The sequence below is a fragment of the Tachyglossus aculeatus genome, chromosome 17, assembly GCF_015852505.1.
Source record: "Tachyglossus aculeatus isolate mTacAcu1 chromosome 17, mTacAcu1.pri, whole genome shotgun sequence".
Classification (NCBI taxonomy): Eukaryota; Metazoa; Chordata; class Mammalia; order Monotremata; family Tachyglossidae; genus Tachyglossus; species Tachyglossus aculeatus.
The window spans coordinates 14641986-14659577 of NC_052082.1; the positions used below are offsets into that span (position 1 = coordinate 14641986).

A 17592-nucleotide genomic window follows, 5' to 3' on the forward strand; every position below is an offset into this window, starting at 1 on the left:
AACCTCCCCAGTGCTTAGAACAGTGCTTTGCACATAGTAAGTGCTTAATAAATGCCATCATCATCATTATTATTATTATCTAACCCAGTGCTTAGTACAGTGCCTGGCACATAGTAAACTCTTAACAGTCACCACAGTTACTCATTATTTTTAATCTCACCTCTGCCACTTGCTACTGAATGACCCTGGACAAGTCCCTTTACTTCTCCGGGCCTCAGTATCCTCATCTGAAAAATGGACATAAGATATCTGTTCTCCCCTCCATTAGACCAAGAGCCCCATGGGGGACAGGGGTCATGTCCAATCTGATTGTCGTGTACTTACCCCAATGCTTAGAACAGTGATCAGCACGGAATAAATGTCTGTCAAATACCACAATTATTATGGATCAGGGTTTATACAATGGCAGAATTTTGCCTTTTTCTGTGTTGTCTTTCATTCTCTTTTTTAGGGTATTTGTTCATTCATTCAATCATATTTATTGAGTGCTTACTGTGTGCAGAGCGCTGTACTAAGTGCCTGGGAAGTACAAGTTGCCAACATATAGAGACGGTCCCTACCCAACAGTTAAGCGCGTACTATGCGCCAGGCACTGTGCTAAGCACTGGAGTCGGTACAAGCTATCAGATTGGACACAGTCCCTGTCCCACATGGGGCTCACAGTCTTAATCCTTGTTTTACAGATGAGGTAACTGAGCCACAGAGAAGTGAAGTGACTTATCCAAGGTTGCACAGCAGACACGTGGCGGAGCCCGGATTAGAATCCAGGCCCTTCCGACTCCAAGGCCCGTCCTCCTTTGGACCGATGATTTAAAAGTACCACCGCTAACAGTTCTGAGATCTTTCTCCTGGGCTGTGACTGAATACTCCAAGCCCGTCATCGTGTCACTGGGATTTGGATGATTTTTTTTTTCCAGCGATTCATTCATTTCTTTGCACTTTTTCATATTGCAGCTCAACTGACAATTTTCTGCCCCAGGCTTATGCGATTTTCTGGCTGCTTATCCCCATCTGCATGAAATTTCACCACCTGTAAGAACTTAGTGTCAGCTGCAGAGCCGGAGGTTTCACTGCGCATTCCCTTCTCTTCCATCATTTATAAAGATATTAAATAAATTGAGTCTTGGCCCGGATCCCCGGGGAGCTCCTATTTGCACGTCTCCAAACCGTAAAGTGGTTGCTCACCCCAACCCTGACTCTCCAATCTTAGCCAGTTTTGTAGCCGTGACAGGAGATTTCCTTTAATCCAGTGGTTTTCCACGCTGTTGGTGAAGAAATCCAATCCTTCTTAATCTTAAAAACCATGCTACTCAGGCCACTCAGATGTGCCAGAGCTTGCATTTTCACTACACAACTGACGAGTAGACTGTAAGCGTGTTATGGGCAGGGAACATGCCTGCCAGCTCTATTGTATTGGACTCTCCCAAGCATTTGACGCAGTGTTCTGCACACAGTAGGTGCTCAATAAATACCATTGATTGATTAATTGATTAGGGAATTAGGGACTGGTCATCTGACTCTGATTAGCTCGATGTGAGTCCTGGGCTGAAGCAAGCAGGCAAGGAAGAAGACTCTGATCTTCTTGGCCCAAGGCTCGCTGCTGAGTGACAGAGTCTTATTTGTTCAAATAATGGAAATTAGTCCTCTGGATGCCTCTTAGGTGGTCTCAGAGTTTCCAATCAGGAACTTCTGGCTCTGTGACTGCTTTCATTTCTGAATGAGAAACAGCGTGGCCTGAGTGAAAGAGCATGGGAATCAGAGGACCTGGGTTCTAATCCCTGTTCCACCCCTTATCTGCTGTGTGACCTGGGTGAGTCGCTTCACTGCTCTGTGCCTCAATTACCTCATCTGTGAAATGGGGATTAACATGGACCGTGTTCAATTATCTTGTATTTACCCCAGCGCTTGGTACAGTGCCTGGAGCCTAGTAAGTGCCTAATGGATACCATTTACAAAAATAACTGGACATCAAATAAGTCGAGAGGAGTGGGAACAACCTACCTCAAGTAGGAGGAATTAGAGTTTCTTGCCTGTCTCCCTAAGAATAATAATAATAATAATGATGGTATTTGTTAAGCACTTACTATGTGCAAAGCACTGTTCTAAATGCTGAGCACTGTTCTAAGTGCTGAAAGTCCCTAAAGTTCCTCTCCCCCTCCTCCCCCTCTCCATCCCCCGCCTTACCTCCTTCCCTTCCCCACAGCACCTGTATATATGTATATATGTTTGTACATATTTATTATTCTATTTATTTATTTTACTTGTACATATCTATTCTATTTATTTTATTTTGTTCATATGTTTGGTTTTGTTCTCCGTCTCCCCCTTCTAGACTGTGAGCCCACCGTTGGGTAGGGACCGTCTCTATATGTTGTCAACTTGTACTTCCCAAGTGCTTAGTACAGTGCTCTGCACACAGTAAGCGCTCAATAAATACGATTGATTGATTGATTGATTAAAATCCCATACGGGTACTGAGCCGCTGAGGTTTTCTCCTTGCTGTCCGCTGGCCAACGGGAAGGATAATGAACCAGGAAGTGACCTCTCTGTGCGATTTTTAACCCATCCAGTCATTTAAAGAACAAACAAATGTTTTTTCCTAGGTTGTACCCCTTTGATGCATGCGGTCTCTGGACGCCAAGTCGATACCGTGAAGTTGCTGTTGAAGATGGGGGCCAATATCAACACCCAGGACGCGTGTGGACGCACCAGCTTGTCTCTGGCCACCTACCTGGTATAGCCTCTTAAATCCAGTAATTGGAAAGAGTCAACATGAGTGGAAGCTCCTTGCGGGCATGAAGTGGGCCACTCCCTTGTTTTGTACTTTCCCAAGTGCTTAGTAAAGTGCATCGCACCCAGTAAGTGCTCAATAAATGCTGCTGCTGCTACTATTACTATTAGTAATAATTATAATTATGGTATTTGTTAAGCACTTACTAGGTGCCAGGCACTGTACTAAGTGCTGGGGTAGATACAAGCAAATTGAGTTGAACTCAGTTCCTGTCCCACATTGGGCTTACAGTCTCAATCCCCATTTTACAGATGAGGTAATAAGCCCAGAGAAGTGAAGTGACTTGCCCAAGGTCACACAGCAGACAAGTGGTGGATCCAGGATTAGAACCCATGACCTTCTGACTCTCAGGCCTGTGCTCTACCCACTAGGCAATACTACTACCACTACTAATAATAATGATGGCATTTATTAAGCGCTTACTATGTGCAAAGCACTGTTCTAAGCGCTGGGGAGGATACAAAGTAATAAGGCTTCCCCACAGGGGGCTCACAGTCTTCATCCCCATTTTACAGATGAGGTAACTGGGGCCCAGAGAAGTTAAGTGACTTGCCCAAAGTTACACAGCTGACAAGTGTCAGAGCCGGGATTTGAACCCATGACCTCTGACTCCAAAGCCCGGGCTCTTTCCACTGAGCCACACTGCTTCTCTGTCCAGATCTCTTCGTACTGATGCCTGTCTCTCCCCCCGCCCCCCACTAGGCATGTGTTCACGTTTTCCTGTTCTTTAATTTCTACCAAAAGTTTAGTTGAACCATCACAGAACAGGGAGTCAGGTAATCTGGGTTCCAATCCCACTTCGGCCACTGTCCTGCTGTGTGACCTCGGGGGAGTCACTTCACTTCTCTGTGCCCCCTTTGTAAATTGGGGATTAAGACTATGAGCGCTATGCAGGAAAGACCCTGTGTTCAACCTGATTATCTTGCATCTGCCCCAGTGCTTAATACAGCGCCGGGCATAGAGTAAGCGCTTTACAAATACCATTTAAAAAATAAAATAAACACCCTCCCAATCCTCACCCTGCCTTGGGCCTCACTTGTCCTTTGGTGCTCAGATTTCCAGGCACCTCTCAGGAGGAGCAAGGAGAGACAGATTATTTTCTTTAGACTGGTACAAGCCAGAGGGATCAGCTTTGTGGACGGAGAGGGGAAAATGCCCTCCAGGAGCTTGGCATGGAGGGAGGCGGTGCCGTGAACTTTGGAGGTAGAGCGGACAGCCACAGCTGGCCTCCTCCACCTGTTGGAGCTGGAGGGGCCATCATACTGACTCTCCCTCTTGCCCTCTACTAGCAGTGGAAGAAAGATGGGGATGCCACCACTGCCTCTTTCCTACTCCTTGGGCACTTTCAGAGCCAGGGGTGAGTGTGGTTCTGGTGAGTGGGGTCCCTCTCGCCCCCAAGACCTCTGGGGGCCAGCAGTCTGTCCACCTCGTAGCCACCTGGTCTCCTCAGACAGCCTGGGCGAAGGAAAGAGCATCAGAGGCACAGAGCTGCTGCCCCAGGCCCAAGCCCATGGGGCTGAAGCTTCAGGGTGCACATTGCTCCACATGATGGCATTTGTTAAGTGCTTACTATGTGCCAAGCACTGTTCTAAGCACTGGGGAGGATACAAGGTGATCAGGTTGTCCCATGTGGAGCTCACAGTCTTAATCCCCATTTTACAGAAGAGGGAACTGAGGCTCAGAGAAGTCAAGTGACTTGCCCAAAGTCACACAGCTAACAGTTGGTGGAGCCAGGATTTGAACCCATGACCTCTGACTCCCAAGCCCGTGCTCTTTCCATTGAGCAGCGGCCCCGGCTCCACCTCTGTTCCAGGTCGGCTGGTGCCAAGAGGCACAGAGCTGCAGCCCCGCGGGATTCGGGAAGCAGCGTGGCTGGGAAGCAGCGTGGCTCAGTGGAAAGAGCACGGGCTTTGGAGTCAGAGGTCATGGGTTCGAATCCCAGCTCCGCCACAGGTCTGCTGTGTGACCTTGGGCAAGTCACTTAACTTCTCTGAGCCTCAGTTACCTCATCTGTAAAATGGGGATTACGACTGTGAGCCCCACGTGGGACAACTTGATCAGCTTGTATCCCCCCCAGCGCTTAGAACAGTGCTCTGCACATAGTAAGCGCTTAACAAATGCCATCATTATTATTATTATTATTATTATTTGGGCCATGGCCGAGGCCTTGGCATTCTGGTTCCCAGGGCAACCCCAGTGGGGGCACAGGCTGAGTGGGCAGCTCATCCTCCCCAGAGCCTACTGGGGGTTAGGAAAGCTACCACAATAGGAGTCTTGACTTCCTGTTCTTTCTCCCTTCCTCCTTCCATTTCCTTCTCCTCCCTTCCCCACCTTCTAGCTTCCCTGTATTTCCCCCCTCTTCTCCTGTTTTTCTCCCCATTCCTCTCTAAGCTCCTTCCCTCACTGCTTCACTTTTAATGCCCTGCCCCAGTGCCCTTTTCATCCCTGGCACCCCCACCCCTCTGCTCTGACTGGAAAGGTCAAACCGCTGTGCTACTTGTCTTTTTCCCAGTGTAAACCAAGTCCTAGAACGAGAGTGTAGTGTAGACCAAGGCCTAGCATGATGGTGTAATGTAGACCAAGGCCTAGCATGAGGGTAGATCCTCACCCTTCTGGCAAGAGAAGACCTTTGGAGTCAGATCGCAGAAAAATCTTTTGAGAGATTTAGCAATCTCTTTGGGACAAATTAGTGTCCAAGTGTCCTGCCATCAATTTCTGGATGCTGGGAACCTGCTAGACTGACCGCCTCAGACAGCGACCCTGTTCTGAGGCCGATTCTCTCAGCAGGCTAATCGTTAGTCTGGAGCCCGGGTTGGAGCCGGGAACCACCAAACTCCTAGTTCTCTTCAAATTGCCCCTCACAGTCTTCTGGGAGAGTCTCGCCTCTGAGCCCCTGAGGGGAGAAAGGGAAGAGGAAATCACTAAAATGCTCTCTGCCTCAGTGTCTTCATCTGTAAAATGGAGAATTAAATATCTGTCCTCCCTTCCCCTTAGCCCCATGTGAGACAGGGACCACAGATCAATCAATCAGTCAATCAGTGGTATTGATTGAATGCCTCCTATGCATTTATTAAACACTTCGGAAAGTTCAATAAACAGAGTTGGTAGACATGTTCCCTGCCCACAACGAATTTACAGTCTAGAGATGAGCTCTGTAGTCAGTACTCATTACTGACTAATAATGATTAGAATACCCATCTTCCTGTGTAGATCACAGGATCTGTCCCATTGTTTAACACAGTGCTTGGCACAGAGTAAGTGCTTAACAAATATCTCAAGTGGCAGTGGCAGTAGTAGTATTAAGGTTGGAGAAGAAAGGGCAGGGGAGAGGAAGAAGAAGAGGAAGAAGGCTGAGAAGCAGCCGTGGCCTAGTGGATGGATCACGGGCCTGGGCGTCAGAAGGGTCTGGGTTCTAATCTCAATTCTGCCACTTGTCTGCTGTGTGACCCTAGGCAAGTCCCTTCACTTCTCTGTGCCCCAGTGACCTCGTCTGTAAAATGGGGATTAAGACTGTGAGCCCTCTGTAGGACACATATGTACATATGTTTGTACATATTTATTACTCTATTTATTTTACTTGTAAATATCTATTCTATTTATTTTATTTTGTTAGTATGTTTGGTTTTGTTCTCTGTCTCCCCCTTTTAGACTGTGAGCCCACTGTTGGGCAGGGACTGTCTCTATATGTTGCCAATTTGTACTTCCCGAGTGCTTAGTACAGTGCTCTGCACATAGTAAGCGCTCAATAAATACAATTGATTGATTGATTGATTGACACGGACTGTATCCAACCTGATTAACTTGTATCTCCCCTAGCGCTTAGTAAACCTGTGGCACATAGTAAGCGCTTAACAAATACCATTAAAAAAAAAAAAAGTGTCACAGTCCAGCCGAATGCAGATGCATTGTGATTTGGAATCCCCTCCATTCCGGGGGATTCCAAGCGCTTAGTGCAGTGCTTCGCACAAAGTAAGCGCTCAATAAATACGATTGAATGAAATTCCAGGGCTGGCTGGAAGGCTGCGTGAGTCTGCTCAGAAACGGAGCCAAGCAGAACATCCCCGATAAGAACGGACGCCTGCCTGTCCACGCCGCCACGGCCGAGCCCGATGTGAGGTAGGTCTCAGGTGCGTCCGGGCCTTCCCTGGGCCCTGGGCCTTCTCCCGGACACCCAAGACCGCAGACCCTTGAGTAACATCTTGGGGAAGCAGCGTGGCTCACTGGTAAGAGCCCGGGCTTTGGAGTCAGAGGTCGCGGGTTCAAATCCCGGCTCTGCCAACTGTCAGCTGTGTGACTTTGGGCAAGTCACTTCACTTCTCTGGGCCTCAGTTACCTCATCTGTAAAATGGGGATTAAGACTGTGAGCCCTCCGTGGGACAACCTGATCACCTTGTAACCTCCCCAGCGCTTAGAACAGTGCTTTGCACATAGTAAGAGCTTAATAAATGCCATTATTATTATTATTATTAACGTCATCCACGGTCTCCCTGCCCAGGGCAGGCGCAAGCTTAGAGACGCAGCGTGGCCTCGTCCTGCTCTGCCACTTGTCTGCTGTGAGACCTTGGCCAAGTCACTTCACTTCTCTGTGCCTCAGTTCCTTCATCTGTAAAATGGGGATTAAGACTGCGAGCCCCCCGTGGGACAACCTGATCACCTTGTATACCCCCAGTGCTTAGAACAGTGCTTTGCACACAGTATGCCCTTAACAAATACCATCATTATTATTGTTATTCCTGTGCCTCAGTTACCAGAATTAAGGAAAATGGGAATTAAGACTGTGAGCCCCATGGCCTAGTGGATAGAGCCCGGGCCTGGGCGACGGAAGGACCTGGGTTCTAATCCCAGCCCCGCCACTTGTCTGCTGGGTGACTTTGGGTAAATCGCTTCACTTCTCTGTGCCTGTTACCTCATCTGAAAATGGGAATTAAGAGAGTGAGCCCCATGTGGGACAAGGGACTGTGTCCAGCCTGATTAACTCGGATAACCCGGAGAAGCAGCGTGGCTCAGTGGAAAGAGCACGGGCTTTGGAGTTGGAGGTCAGGGGTTCAAATCCCGGCTCTGCCACTTGTCAGCTGCGTGACTTTGGGCAAGTCACTTAACTTCTCTGGGCCTCAGTTACCTCATCTGTAAAATGGGGATTAAGACTGTGAGCCCCTTGGGACAACCTGATCACCTTGTAACCTCCCCAGCGCTTAGAACAGTACTTTGCACATAGTAAGCGCTTAATAAATGCCATTATTATTATTGTTATTATTATTATTATTACAACCCCAGCACTTGGAACAGTGCTTGACATATAGTAAGCACATAACAAGTACTACGATTATTAAATATTATTATTATTATTCCCCCGGCCACCCAAGGCCACAGACCCCACGAGTAAGGCGGTCCACGGGCAGGCACAAGTCCTGGCTAACCACTGGGAGAAACAGTGTGGTCTAGTGGTTACAGCATGGGCTTGGGAGTTAGGAGGACCTGGCTTCTAGTCCTGCTCTCCCTCTTGTCTGCTGTGAGACCTTGGCCAAGTCACTTCACTTCCCTGTGCCTCAGTTCCTTCATCTGTAAAATGGGGATTAAGACTGTGAGCCCTCCGTGGGACAACCTGATCACCTTGTATACCCCCAGCGCTTAGAACAGTGCTTTGCACACAGTATGTGCTTAACAAATACCATCATTATTATTATTATTCTCTGTGCCTCAGTTACCAGAATTAAGGAAAATGGGAATTAAGACTGGGAGCCCCATGTGGGACAGGGACTGTGTCCAACCTGATTACCTTGTATCTACCCCCGTGCTTAGAACATTGCTTGGCCACAGTAAGCGCAGCGTGGCTTTTTAGACAAACCCTCCTTAGTTCTTGCCCCTAGCTTATGTGTTTTCTCTCCCTCTGTTGATATTGGAGCAGCCACTCTGAGTTTCTACATACCCACACACATACACAAGGACACACACAGGCTTTCCAATTTTATGGGAATGGAAGAGAACTTATCCCGGTAAAAAATATGGTTGGCTGGTATGCCAATTAGGCGAGCATTCCGGTTAACTAAGAGTCAGGGCTTGTATTGCTGCAATTTTATATACTCACATATAGAACTAGAAAGAGAAATGCAGTTGGGAAAAAAGTCCCTGCAAAAATATGTTAATTGGAAGAACATTAGTGGGGAAAGGAGCCATTAGAGAAGGTTTATTTTGCTAATCAGATCAGCGGACATCTAGTTGTTCACTGAGTGGCCTATTCAACACACCCTGCAAGGGCTGCCAATCGTAATCATAATAATAATAATACTGGTATTTATTAAGTGCTTACTAGGTGCCCAGCATTGAGCTAAGCACTTTGGTATATAGAAAATGATCAGATCAGACACCGTTCTTGTCTCATGGTGGGCTAATAGAGAATGGGTATTTGATTCCTATTTTCCAGATGAGGAAACTAAGATACAGAGAAGTTAAATTACTTGCCCAAGGTCACCCGGCAGGTCATCCAGCACACTGCCACACCCTGAGAATTGCTGCTTAATGTTAGGAAGCAGCTAGCCACACACTCCTGTAATGGTATTAAGTGCTTACTATGCGCCAAGCACTGTATTAATAATAATAATAATAATGATGGCATTTATTAAGCACTTACTATGTGCAAAGCACTTCTCTAACCTCTGGGGAGGTTACAGGGTGATCAGGTTGTCCCACAGGGGGCTCACAGTCTTAATACCTATTTTACAGATGAGGGAACTGAGGCCCAGAGAAGTAAAGTGGCTTGCCCAAAGTCACACAGCTGACAATTGGTGGAGCCAGGACTTGAACCCATGACCTCTGAGTCCAAAGCCTGTGCTCTTTTCCACTGAGCCACGCTGCTTCTCTAAGTTCTGGGGTATGTTGTGGGCAGGGAATGTGTCTGTTGTTATAGCATACTCTCCCAAGTGCTTAGTACAGTGCTTTGCACACAGTCAGCGATCATTAAATATAATTGGCTCAGTGCCTGATGGGCAAAACACTCAATAAATATGATTGAATGAATGGATGGGGCAGTTACAAGATAATTCATTCATTCAATCGTATTTATTGAGTGCTTGCTGTGTGCAGAGCACTGTACTAAGCGCTTAGGAAGTACAAGTTGGCAACATATGGAGACGGTCCCTACCCAACAACGGGCTCACAGTCTAGAAGGGGGAGACAGACAACAAAACAAAACATGTGGACAGGTGTCAAGTCTCAGGTGGAACACAGACCATGTCCTGCATGGAACTCACAGACTTAATCCCCATTTTACAGATGAGATAACTGAGGTACAGTGAACAAGTGGCGGAGCCGGGATTAGAATGCAGGTCCTCTTTCTACTAGGCCACTCTGCCTCCTCTCTGCCAATAGAACAAATGCTTAAACATGTTGAAATGTTCCATGAGGGAAGCCACATGGTTCAGAAGATAGAGCACAGGCCTCGGAATCAGAGGACCTGTGTTCTAATCCTGGCTCCGCTATTTGCCTGTTGTGTGACCTTGGGCTGTAAAATGGGAATCTAATACCTGTTCTCAATTCCTGTTCTCCCTTAATAATAATAATAATAATAATAATGACATTTATTAAGCACTTACTATGTGCAAAGCACTGTTCTAAGTTCTGGGAAGGATACAAGGAGATCAGGTTGTCCCACGGGGGGCTCACAGTCTAAATCCCCATTTTACAGATGAGGGACCTGAGGCACAGAGAAGTGAAGTGACTTGCCCAAAGTCACACAAATGACAATAGGCAGAGTCGGGATTCGAACCGCCTGTGAGCCCCATGTGGGACAGGGACTGTGTCTGATCTGTTTAACTTGTATCCAGTCCAGTGCTTAGACCAGTGCTTGACACATAGTAAGCGCTAAACAAATACCACCAAAAAAAAGAATGAGTGGACAATGTTCAATACCGAACTATTTTAATTTGAAGCGCTTAGGACTGTTCTCTTTTTTAAGGAAGCATTCTCCGATCATGAGTTCCAAGCATGTCAGGGTATATATTTAAAGGCACGCTTTATGAAATACTGAGACATTTTGAAACCCAGTTTAGTAGTGAATATTTTCTAAATTTGACTCCAACTTGAACTCGAATGGTTTCTTTGTTCACTTTCACATTCCAGTCTGCCAGCAGTGTGTTGACTAGGTTTTCTCATCAGCGTATTGAGTGCTCTGTCCTGTTTTTCCTCACAGGCTCTTAACTGTGCTTCTGCAACAGTCAAGTCTCAGTGAAATTAATCACCAGGACAACGAGGTGAGCCTTGCCCTGTCCTACTGGTTGAGGGATGAACTGAACTCCGGTTTCTGAGAAACCTTACGCTAGGATAGCGTCTTATTCACGTGGGGCAATTTGGCTTAACTCCCAATCAATCAATTCGTGGTACATATTGAGCGCTTACTGTGTGCAAACACAGTCCCTGTCCCACGTGAGGCTCACGGTCTTAATCCACATTTTACTACAGAGGTAACGGAGGCACAGAGAAGGGAAGGACTTGCCCAAAGTCCCACAACAAAGGGCAAAATTGGGATTAGAACCCAGCTTTCTACCTACTTGTCTATCTGATGTCTATCTACTTGTTTTGTTGTCTGTCTCCCCCTTCTAGACTGTGAGCCCGTTGTTGGGTAGGGATTGTCTCTATCTGTTGCCGAATTGTACTTTCTAAGCGCTTAGTACAGTGCTCTGCACACAGTAAGCGCTCAATAAATACGATTGAATGAATAAATGAAAGAACCCAGCTCCTCTGATTCCCAGGCCCTTGCTCTTTCCACTAAGCCATGCTGCTTCTCACTGACACAGGTTACAGAAGTTAAATGCAACATCACTTCTCCACCAAACAGGAAGCCTAAAAAGTGGTATTTGTTAAGCATCTACTATGTGCCAAGTACTATAGTAAGCACTGGTGTAGACACAAGATAATCAGGTCCCACATGGGGCTCACCTTCCAAGTAGGAGGGAGAATAGATATCGAATCATCATCATCAATCGTATTTATTGAGCGCTTACTATGTGCAGAGCACTGTACTAAGCACTTGGGAAGTACAAATTGGCAACATATAGAGACAGTCCCTACCCAACAGTGGGCTCACAGTCTAAAAGGGGGAGACAGAGAACAAAACCAAACATACTAACAAAATAAAATAAATATCAAATGTCCCCACCTTACCTCCTTCCCTTCCCCACAGCACCTGTATATATGTATATATATTTGTATGTATTTATTACTCTATTTATTTATTTTACTTGTACATATCTATTCTATTTATTTTATTTTGTTAATATGTTTTGTTTTGTTCTCTGTCTACCCCTTCTAGACTGTGAGCCCGCTGTTGGGTAGGGACCATCTCTATATGTTGCCAACTTGTACTTCCCAAGCGCTTAATAAAGTGCTCTGCATGCAGTAAGCGCTCAATAAATATGATCGATTGATTGATTGATTGACTGTCCATTATGCAGGTGAGGGAACTGAGGCAGAGAGAAGTGAGATAATAATAATAATAATAATAATAATAATAATGGCATTTATTAAGCACTTACTATGTGCAAAGCACTGTTCTAAGCACTGGGGTAGATACAAGGTAATCAAGTTGTCCCACGTGGGGCTCACAGACTTAATCCCCATTTTCCAGCTGAGGGAACTGAGGCCCAGAGAAGTGAAGTGACTTGCCCAAAGTCACACAGCTGACAAGTGGCGGAGCCGGGATTTGAACCCATGACCTCTGACTCCAATGCCCGAGCTCTTTCCACTGAGCCAATTTGCCCAAAGCCCTTTGAGAGTGAAGATTGCATCAAAAAAGCATTTTGTTCTCCCAAATGTTTAGTACAGTGCTCTGCACACAGTAACTGCTCAATAAATACCATTGATTGATTATTTGATTGGTTTCAACTCAGAAATGAGAGCGGCTGAATCCTGGCTGGATTTAAAATAAGACAAGCCTTAATAGACGTTGAACCTCGGCCCCTTCTGGGTTTGGAGATGAGGGCCAGAGCTCCTGCCGCGTTATTACTGGTGGCTACGTCTCTCTCTCCACTTAGCCTTATTCAGATCAATCAGTGGGTCATGCTTAGAGAAGCAGCATGGCCTAATGGATAGAACACAGGCCTGGAAGGACCTGGGTTCTAATTCCTGCTCCACCATTTGTCTGCTATGTGAACTTGGGCAAGTCACTTCACTTCACTTCCAGGAGGCCTTCCCAGACTGAGCCCCTTAATAATAATAATAATAATAATGGCATTTATTAAGCGCTTACTATGTGCAAAGCACTGTTCTAAGCGCTGGGAAGGTTACAAGGTGATCAGGTTGTCCCACGAGGGGCTCACAGTCAATCCCCATTTTACAGATGAGGGAACCGAGGCACAGAGAGGTTAAGTGACTTGCCCAAAGTCACACAGCTGACAGGCGGTGGAGCCGGGAACCCCTTCCTTCCTCTCCCCCTCGTCCCCCTCTCCATCCCCCCCATCTTACCGCCTTCCCTTCCCCACAGCACCTGTATATATGTATATATGTTTGTACATATTTATTACTCTATTTATTTATTTATTTTACTTGCACATATCTATTCTATTTATTTTATTTTGTTAGTATGTTTGGTTTTGTTCTCTGTCTCCCCCTTTCAGACTGTGAGCCCACTGTTGGGTAGGGACTGTCTCTATATGTTGCCAACTTGTACTTCCCAAGCGCTTAGTACAGTGCTCTGCACACAGTAAGCGCTCAATAAATATGATTGATTGATTGATTGATTCTTTATGCTTCAGTTCCCTCATCTGTAAAGTGGGCCTATTATGAGGCTAATGTGGGACATGGACTCTGTCCAACCTAATTAGCTTGTATCCACCCCCAGCATTTAGTACATAGCCTGGCATAAAGTAAGCATTTAACAAATACCATTAAAAAAAAAATGGTATTCATTAACCAATTACTATGTGCACAGCACTGTACTAAGTGTTTGGGAGAGTACAGTGTAATGGAGTTGGTCATTCATTCTTTCAGTGAGCCCACTGTTGGGTAGGGACCGTCTCTATATGTTGCCAACTTGGACTTCCCAAGCGCTTAGTACAGTGCTCTGCACACAGTAAGCGCTCAATAAATACGATTGAATGAATGAATTTATTGAGCACTTACTGTGTTCAGGGCACTGTACTAATCAATCAATCAATCGTATTTATTGAGCAGTGCGGGAGTCCAATATTCATTCAATCGTATTTATTGAGCACTTACTGTGTGCAGAGCACTGTACTAAGTGCTTGGGAAGTACAAGTTGGCAACATATAGAGATGGTCCCTACCCAACAGTGGGCTCACAATATGATAATAAACAGACACATTCCCTGCCCACACTGAGCTTACAGTGTAGATGAGAAGCAGCGATGGTATAGTGGATGAGTGGGCTTCCATGAGCCTGGGAGTCCGAAGGTCATGGGTTCTAGTCCCGGCTCTGCCACTTATCTGCTGTGTGACCTTGGGCAAATCACTTCACTTCTCTGTGCTTCAATGTCCTCATAGGTAAAATGAGATTTGACGCTGTGAGCCCCCGTGGCTCATGGACGGTGTAAGCAGCGTGGCTTAGTGGAAAGAGCCCGGGCTTTGGAGTCAGAGGTCATGGGCTCAAATCCCGGCTCCACCAACTGTCAGCTGTGTGACTTTGGGCAAGTCACTTAACTTCTCTGGGCCACAGTTCCCTCATTTGTAAAATGGAGATTAAGACTGTGAGCCTCCCGTGGGACAACCTGATCATGTTGTATCCTCCCCAGAGCTTAGAACAGTGCTTTGCACATAGTAAGTGCTTAATAAATGCCATCAAACAGAACCCCCAATTTGTTTGTATCCAACCTAGTGCTTAGTACAGTGCCTGGCACATAGTAAGCACTTAACAAATACTATAATTATCATCATCATTAGTATTATTATTATGAAGGTGAGAGTAGGGAGGGATGGAGGGCTACTAGCCAAATGCCCTTGGACTGAGCCTTCTCTGCAGCTGAGCTGCCACCAGTTCCAAGCTCCCCGTGGATGTCATGGCTCTAATTTATTTATTGATATTGACGCCTGTTTCCCCCTCTAGATTGTAAGCTCACCGTGGGCAGGGAATGTCTGTTTATTGTTATGTTGTACTCTCCCAAGTGCTTAGGACAGTGCTCTGCACACAGTAAGCGCCCCTTTCAGACTGTGAGCCCACTGTTGGGTAGGGACTGTCTCTATATGTGGCCAACTTGTACTTCCCAAGCGCTTAGTACAGTGCTCTGCACACAGTAAGTGCTCAATAAATACGATTGATGATTGATGATAATAAATATGATCCAATGAATTCCTTCCTCTCCCCCTCGTCCCCCTCTCCATCCTCCCATCTTACCTCCTTCCCTTCCCCACAGCACCTGTATATATGTATATATGTTTGTACATATTTATTACTCTATTTATTTATTTATTTATTTTACTTGTACATATCTATTCTATTTATTTTATTTTGTTAGTATGTTTGGTTTTGTTCTCCGTCTCCCCCTTTTAGACTGTGAGCCCAATGTTGGGTAGGGACTGTCTCTATATGTTGCCAATTTGTACTTCCCAAGCGCTTAGTCCAGTGCTCTGCACCTAGTAAGCGCTCAATAAATACGATTGATGATGATGATGATGATGATGAATGAATGTCACCCGTAACCTGCGGCGGCTCTGGATTGGCCTTCCCAGGGGATGACGTCGCTTCACTGGGCTGCTTTCCACAGCAGACCCCGGCATGCCCAGACCCTGCTCCGGAAAGGGGCCGACCCAACGCTCCTGGACAAGGACTTCAAGACTGCTCTCCACTGGGCAGTGCAGGTAACGGGCCCAACCCTACTTGGCTCCTCTTATGCCGTCGAGTCGTCTCCGAGCCATAGCGATTCCATGGACACATCTCTCCCAGAATGCCCCACCTCCATCCGCAATCGCTCTGGCAGTGTATCCATAGAGTTTTCTTGGTAAGACTACAGATTCTTGGTAAATTAATTCTTGGTAAAAATCAGGTGGGACACCTTGTCTGTCAATCTGCGCATCAGGCAGAAACTCCTCACCCTGGGCTTCCAGGCTGTCCATCCATCCCCTCGCCCCCTCCTACCTCACCTCCCTTCTCTCCTTCTCCAGCCCAGCCCGCACCCTCCGCTCCTCCGCCGCTGATCTCCTCCCCGTACCTCGTTCTCGCCTGTCCCGCCATCAACCCCCGGTCCACGTCCTCCCCCTGGCCTGGAATGCCCCCAATCCCTCTGCCCATCCGCCAAGCTAGCTCTCTTCCTCCCTTCAAGGCCCTACTGAGAGCTCAACTCCTCCAGGAGGCCTTCCCAGACTGAGCCCCTTCCTTCCTCTCCCCCTCGACCCCCTCTCCCTCCCCCCATCTTAACTCCTTCCCTTCCCCACAGCACCTGTATATATGTATATATGTTTGTACATATTTATTACTCTATTTATTTATTCATTTTACTTGTACATATCTATTCTATTTATTTTATTTTGTTAGTATGTTTGGTTTTGTTCTCTGTCTCCCCCTTTTAGACTGTGAGCCCACTGTTGGGTAGAGACTGTCTCTATATGTTGCCAACTTGTACTTCCCAAGCCCTTAGTACAGTGCTCTGCACACAGTAAGCGCTCAATAAATACGATTGATGATGATGGTGATGATGAAGTAGGGGGGAGTAGGATTGAATCCCCATTTTACAGATAGGTAACTGTGGCAGTCTTCTATCAATCAATCAATCGTATTTATTGAGCGCTTACTGTGTGCAGAGCACTGTACTAAACGCTTGGGAAGTACAAGTTGGCAACATATAGAGACGGTCCCTACCCAACAGTGGGCTCACAGTCTAAAAGGGGGAGACGGAGAACAAAACCAAACATGCTAACAAAATAAAATAAACAGAATAGATATGTACAAGTAAAATAAATAAATAAATAGAGAAATATGTACAAACATATATACATATATACAGGTGCTGTGGGGAAGGGAAGGAGGTAAGATGGGGGGGATGGAGAGGGAGAGGAGGGGGAGAGGAAGGAAGGGGCTCAGTCTGGGAAGGCCTCTTGGGTAGGCACTGTATGTGTTGCCAACTTGTACTTCCCAAGCGCTTAGTACAGTGCTCTGCACACAGTAAGCACTCAATAAATATTGATTGATGGAGCAGTTAAGTGACTTGCCCAAGGTCACACAGCAGGTTCAGGGCAGAACCCAGGTCCTCTGACTCTCAGGCCCATGGTCTTTCAACTAAGCCACACTCCTTCTCAGAATAATCCTGAAAAATAGTATTACTACTACTACTAGTGGCTCAGTGGAAACAGCACGGGCTTGGGAGTCAGAAGTCATGGGTTCAAATCCCAGCTCCTCCACTTATCAGCTTTGTGACCTTGGACAAGTCACTTAACTTTTCTCGACCTCAGTTCCCTCATCTGTAAAATGGGGACTAAGACTGTGAGCCCCATGTGGGACAACCTTGATCACCTTGTATCCCCCCCAGTGCTTAGAACAATGCTTGGCACATAGTAAGCACTTAACAAATACCACCATTATTATTCAGTGCTTAGAACAGTGCTTTGCACATAGTAAACACTTAACAAATGGCATCATTATTATTATTATTACTAGTGGTAATAATAATAAGTCTTTTAGACTGTGAGCCCACTGTTGGGTAGGGACTGTCTCTATATGTTGCCAACTTGTAATTCCCAAGCGCTTAGTACAGTGCTCTGCACACAGTAAGTGCTCAATAAATTCGATTGATGATGATAATGGTAATGATAATAATAATCAACCCATCATATTAATTGAGCCCTTGTTGCATGCAGAATACC

At 46.2% G+C, this 17592-nt stretch overlaps 1 protein-coding gene across 2 annotated transcripts in view; it reads left to right on the forward strand.

The window, feature by feature from the left end:
* The window catches only part of ANKRD55 (ankyrin repeat domain 55), a 102191-nt gene that overhangs the window by 55233 nt on the left and 29366 nt on the right, over nucleotides 1-17592 (forward strand). For both annotated transcript variants that reach the window (XM_038759567.1, XM_038759566.1), the window contains exons 3-6: nucleotides 2604-2734; nucleotides 6798-6907; nucleotides 10977-11037; nucleotides 15466-15594. In XM_038759567.1, the coding sequence (XP_038615495.1) occupies nucleotides 2618-2734; nucleotides 6798-6907; nucleotides 10977-11037; nucleotides 15466-15594 (417 nt within the window). In that variant the 5' untranslated portion in view covers nucleotides 2604-2617. The remainder of the gene's footprint in view (nucleotides 1-2603; nucleotides 2735-6797; nucleotides 6908-10976; nucleotides 11038-15465; nucleotides 15595-17592) is intronic.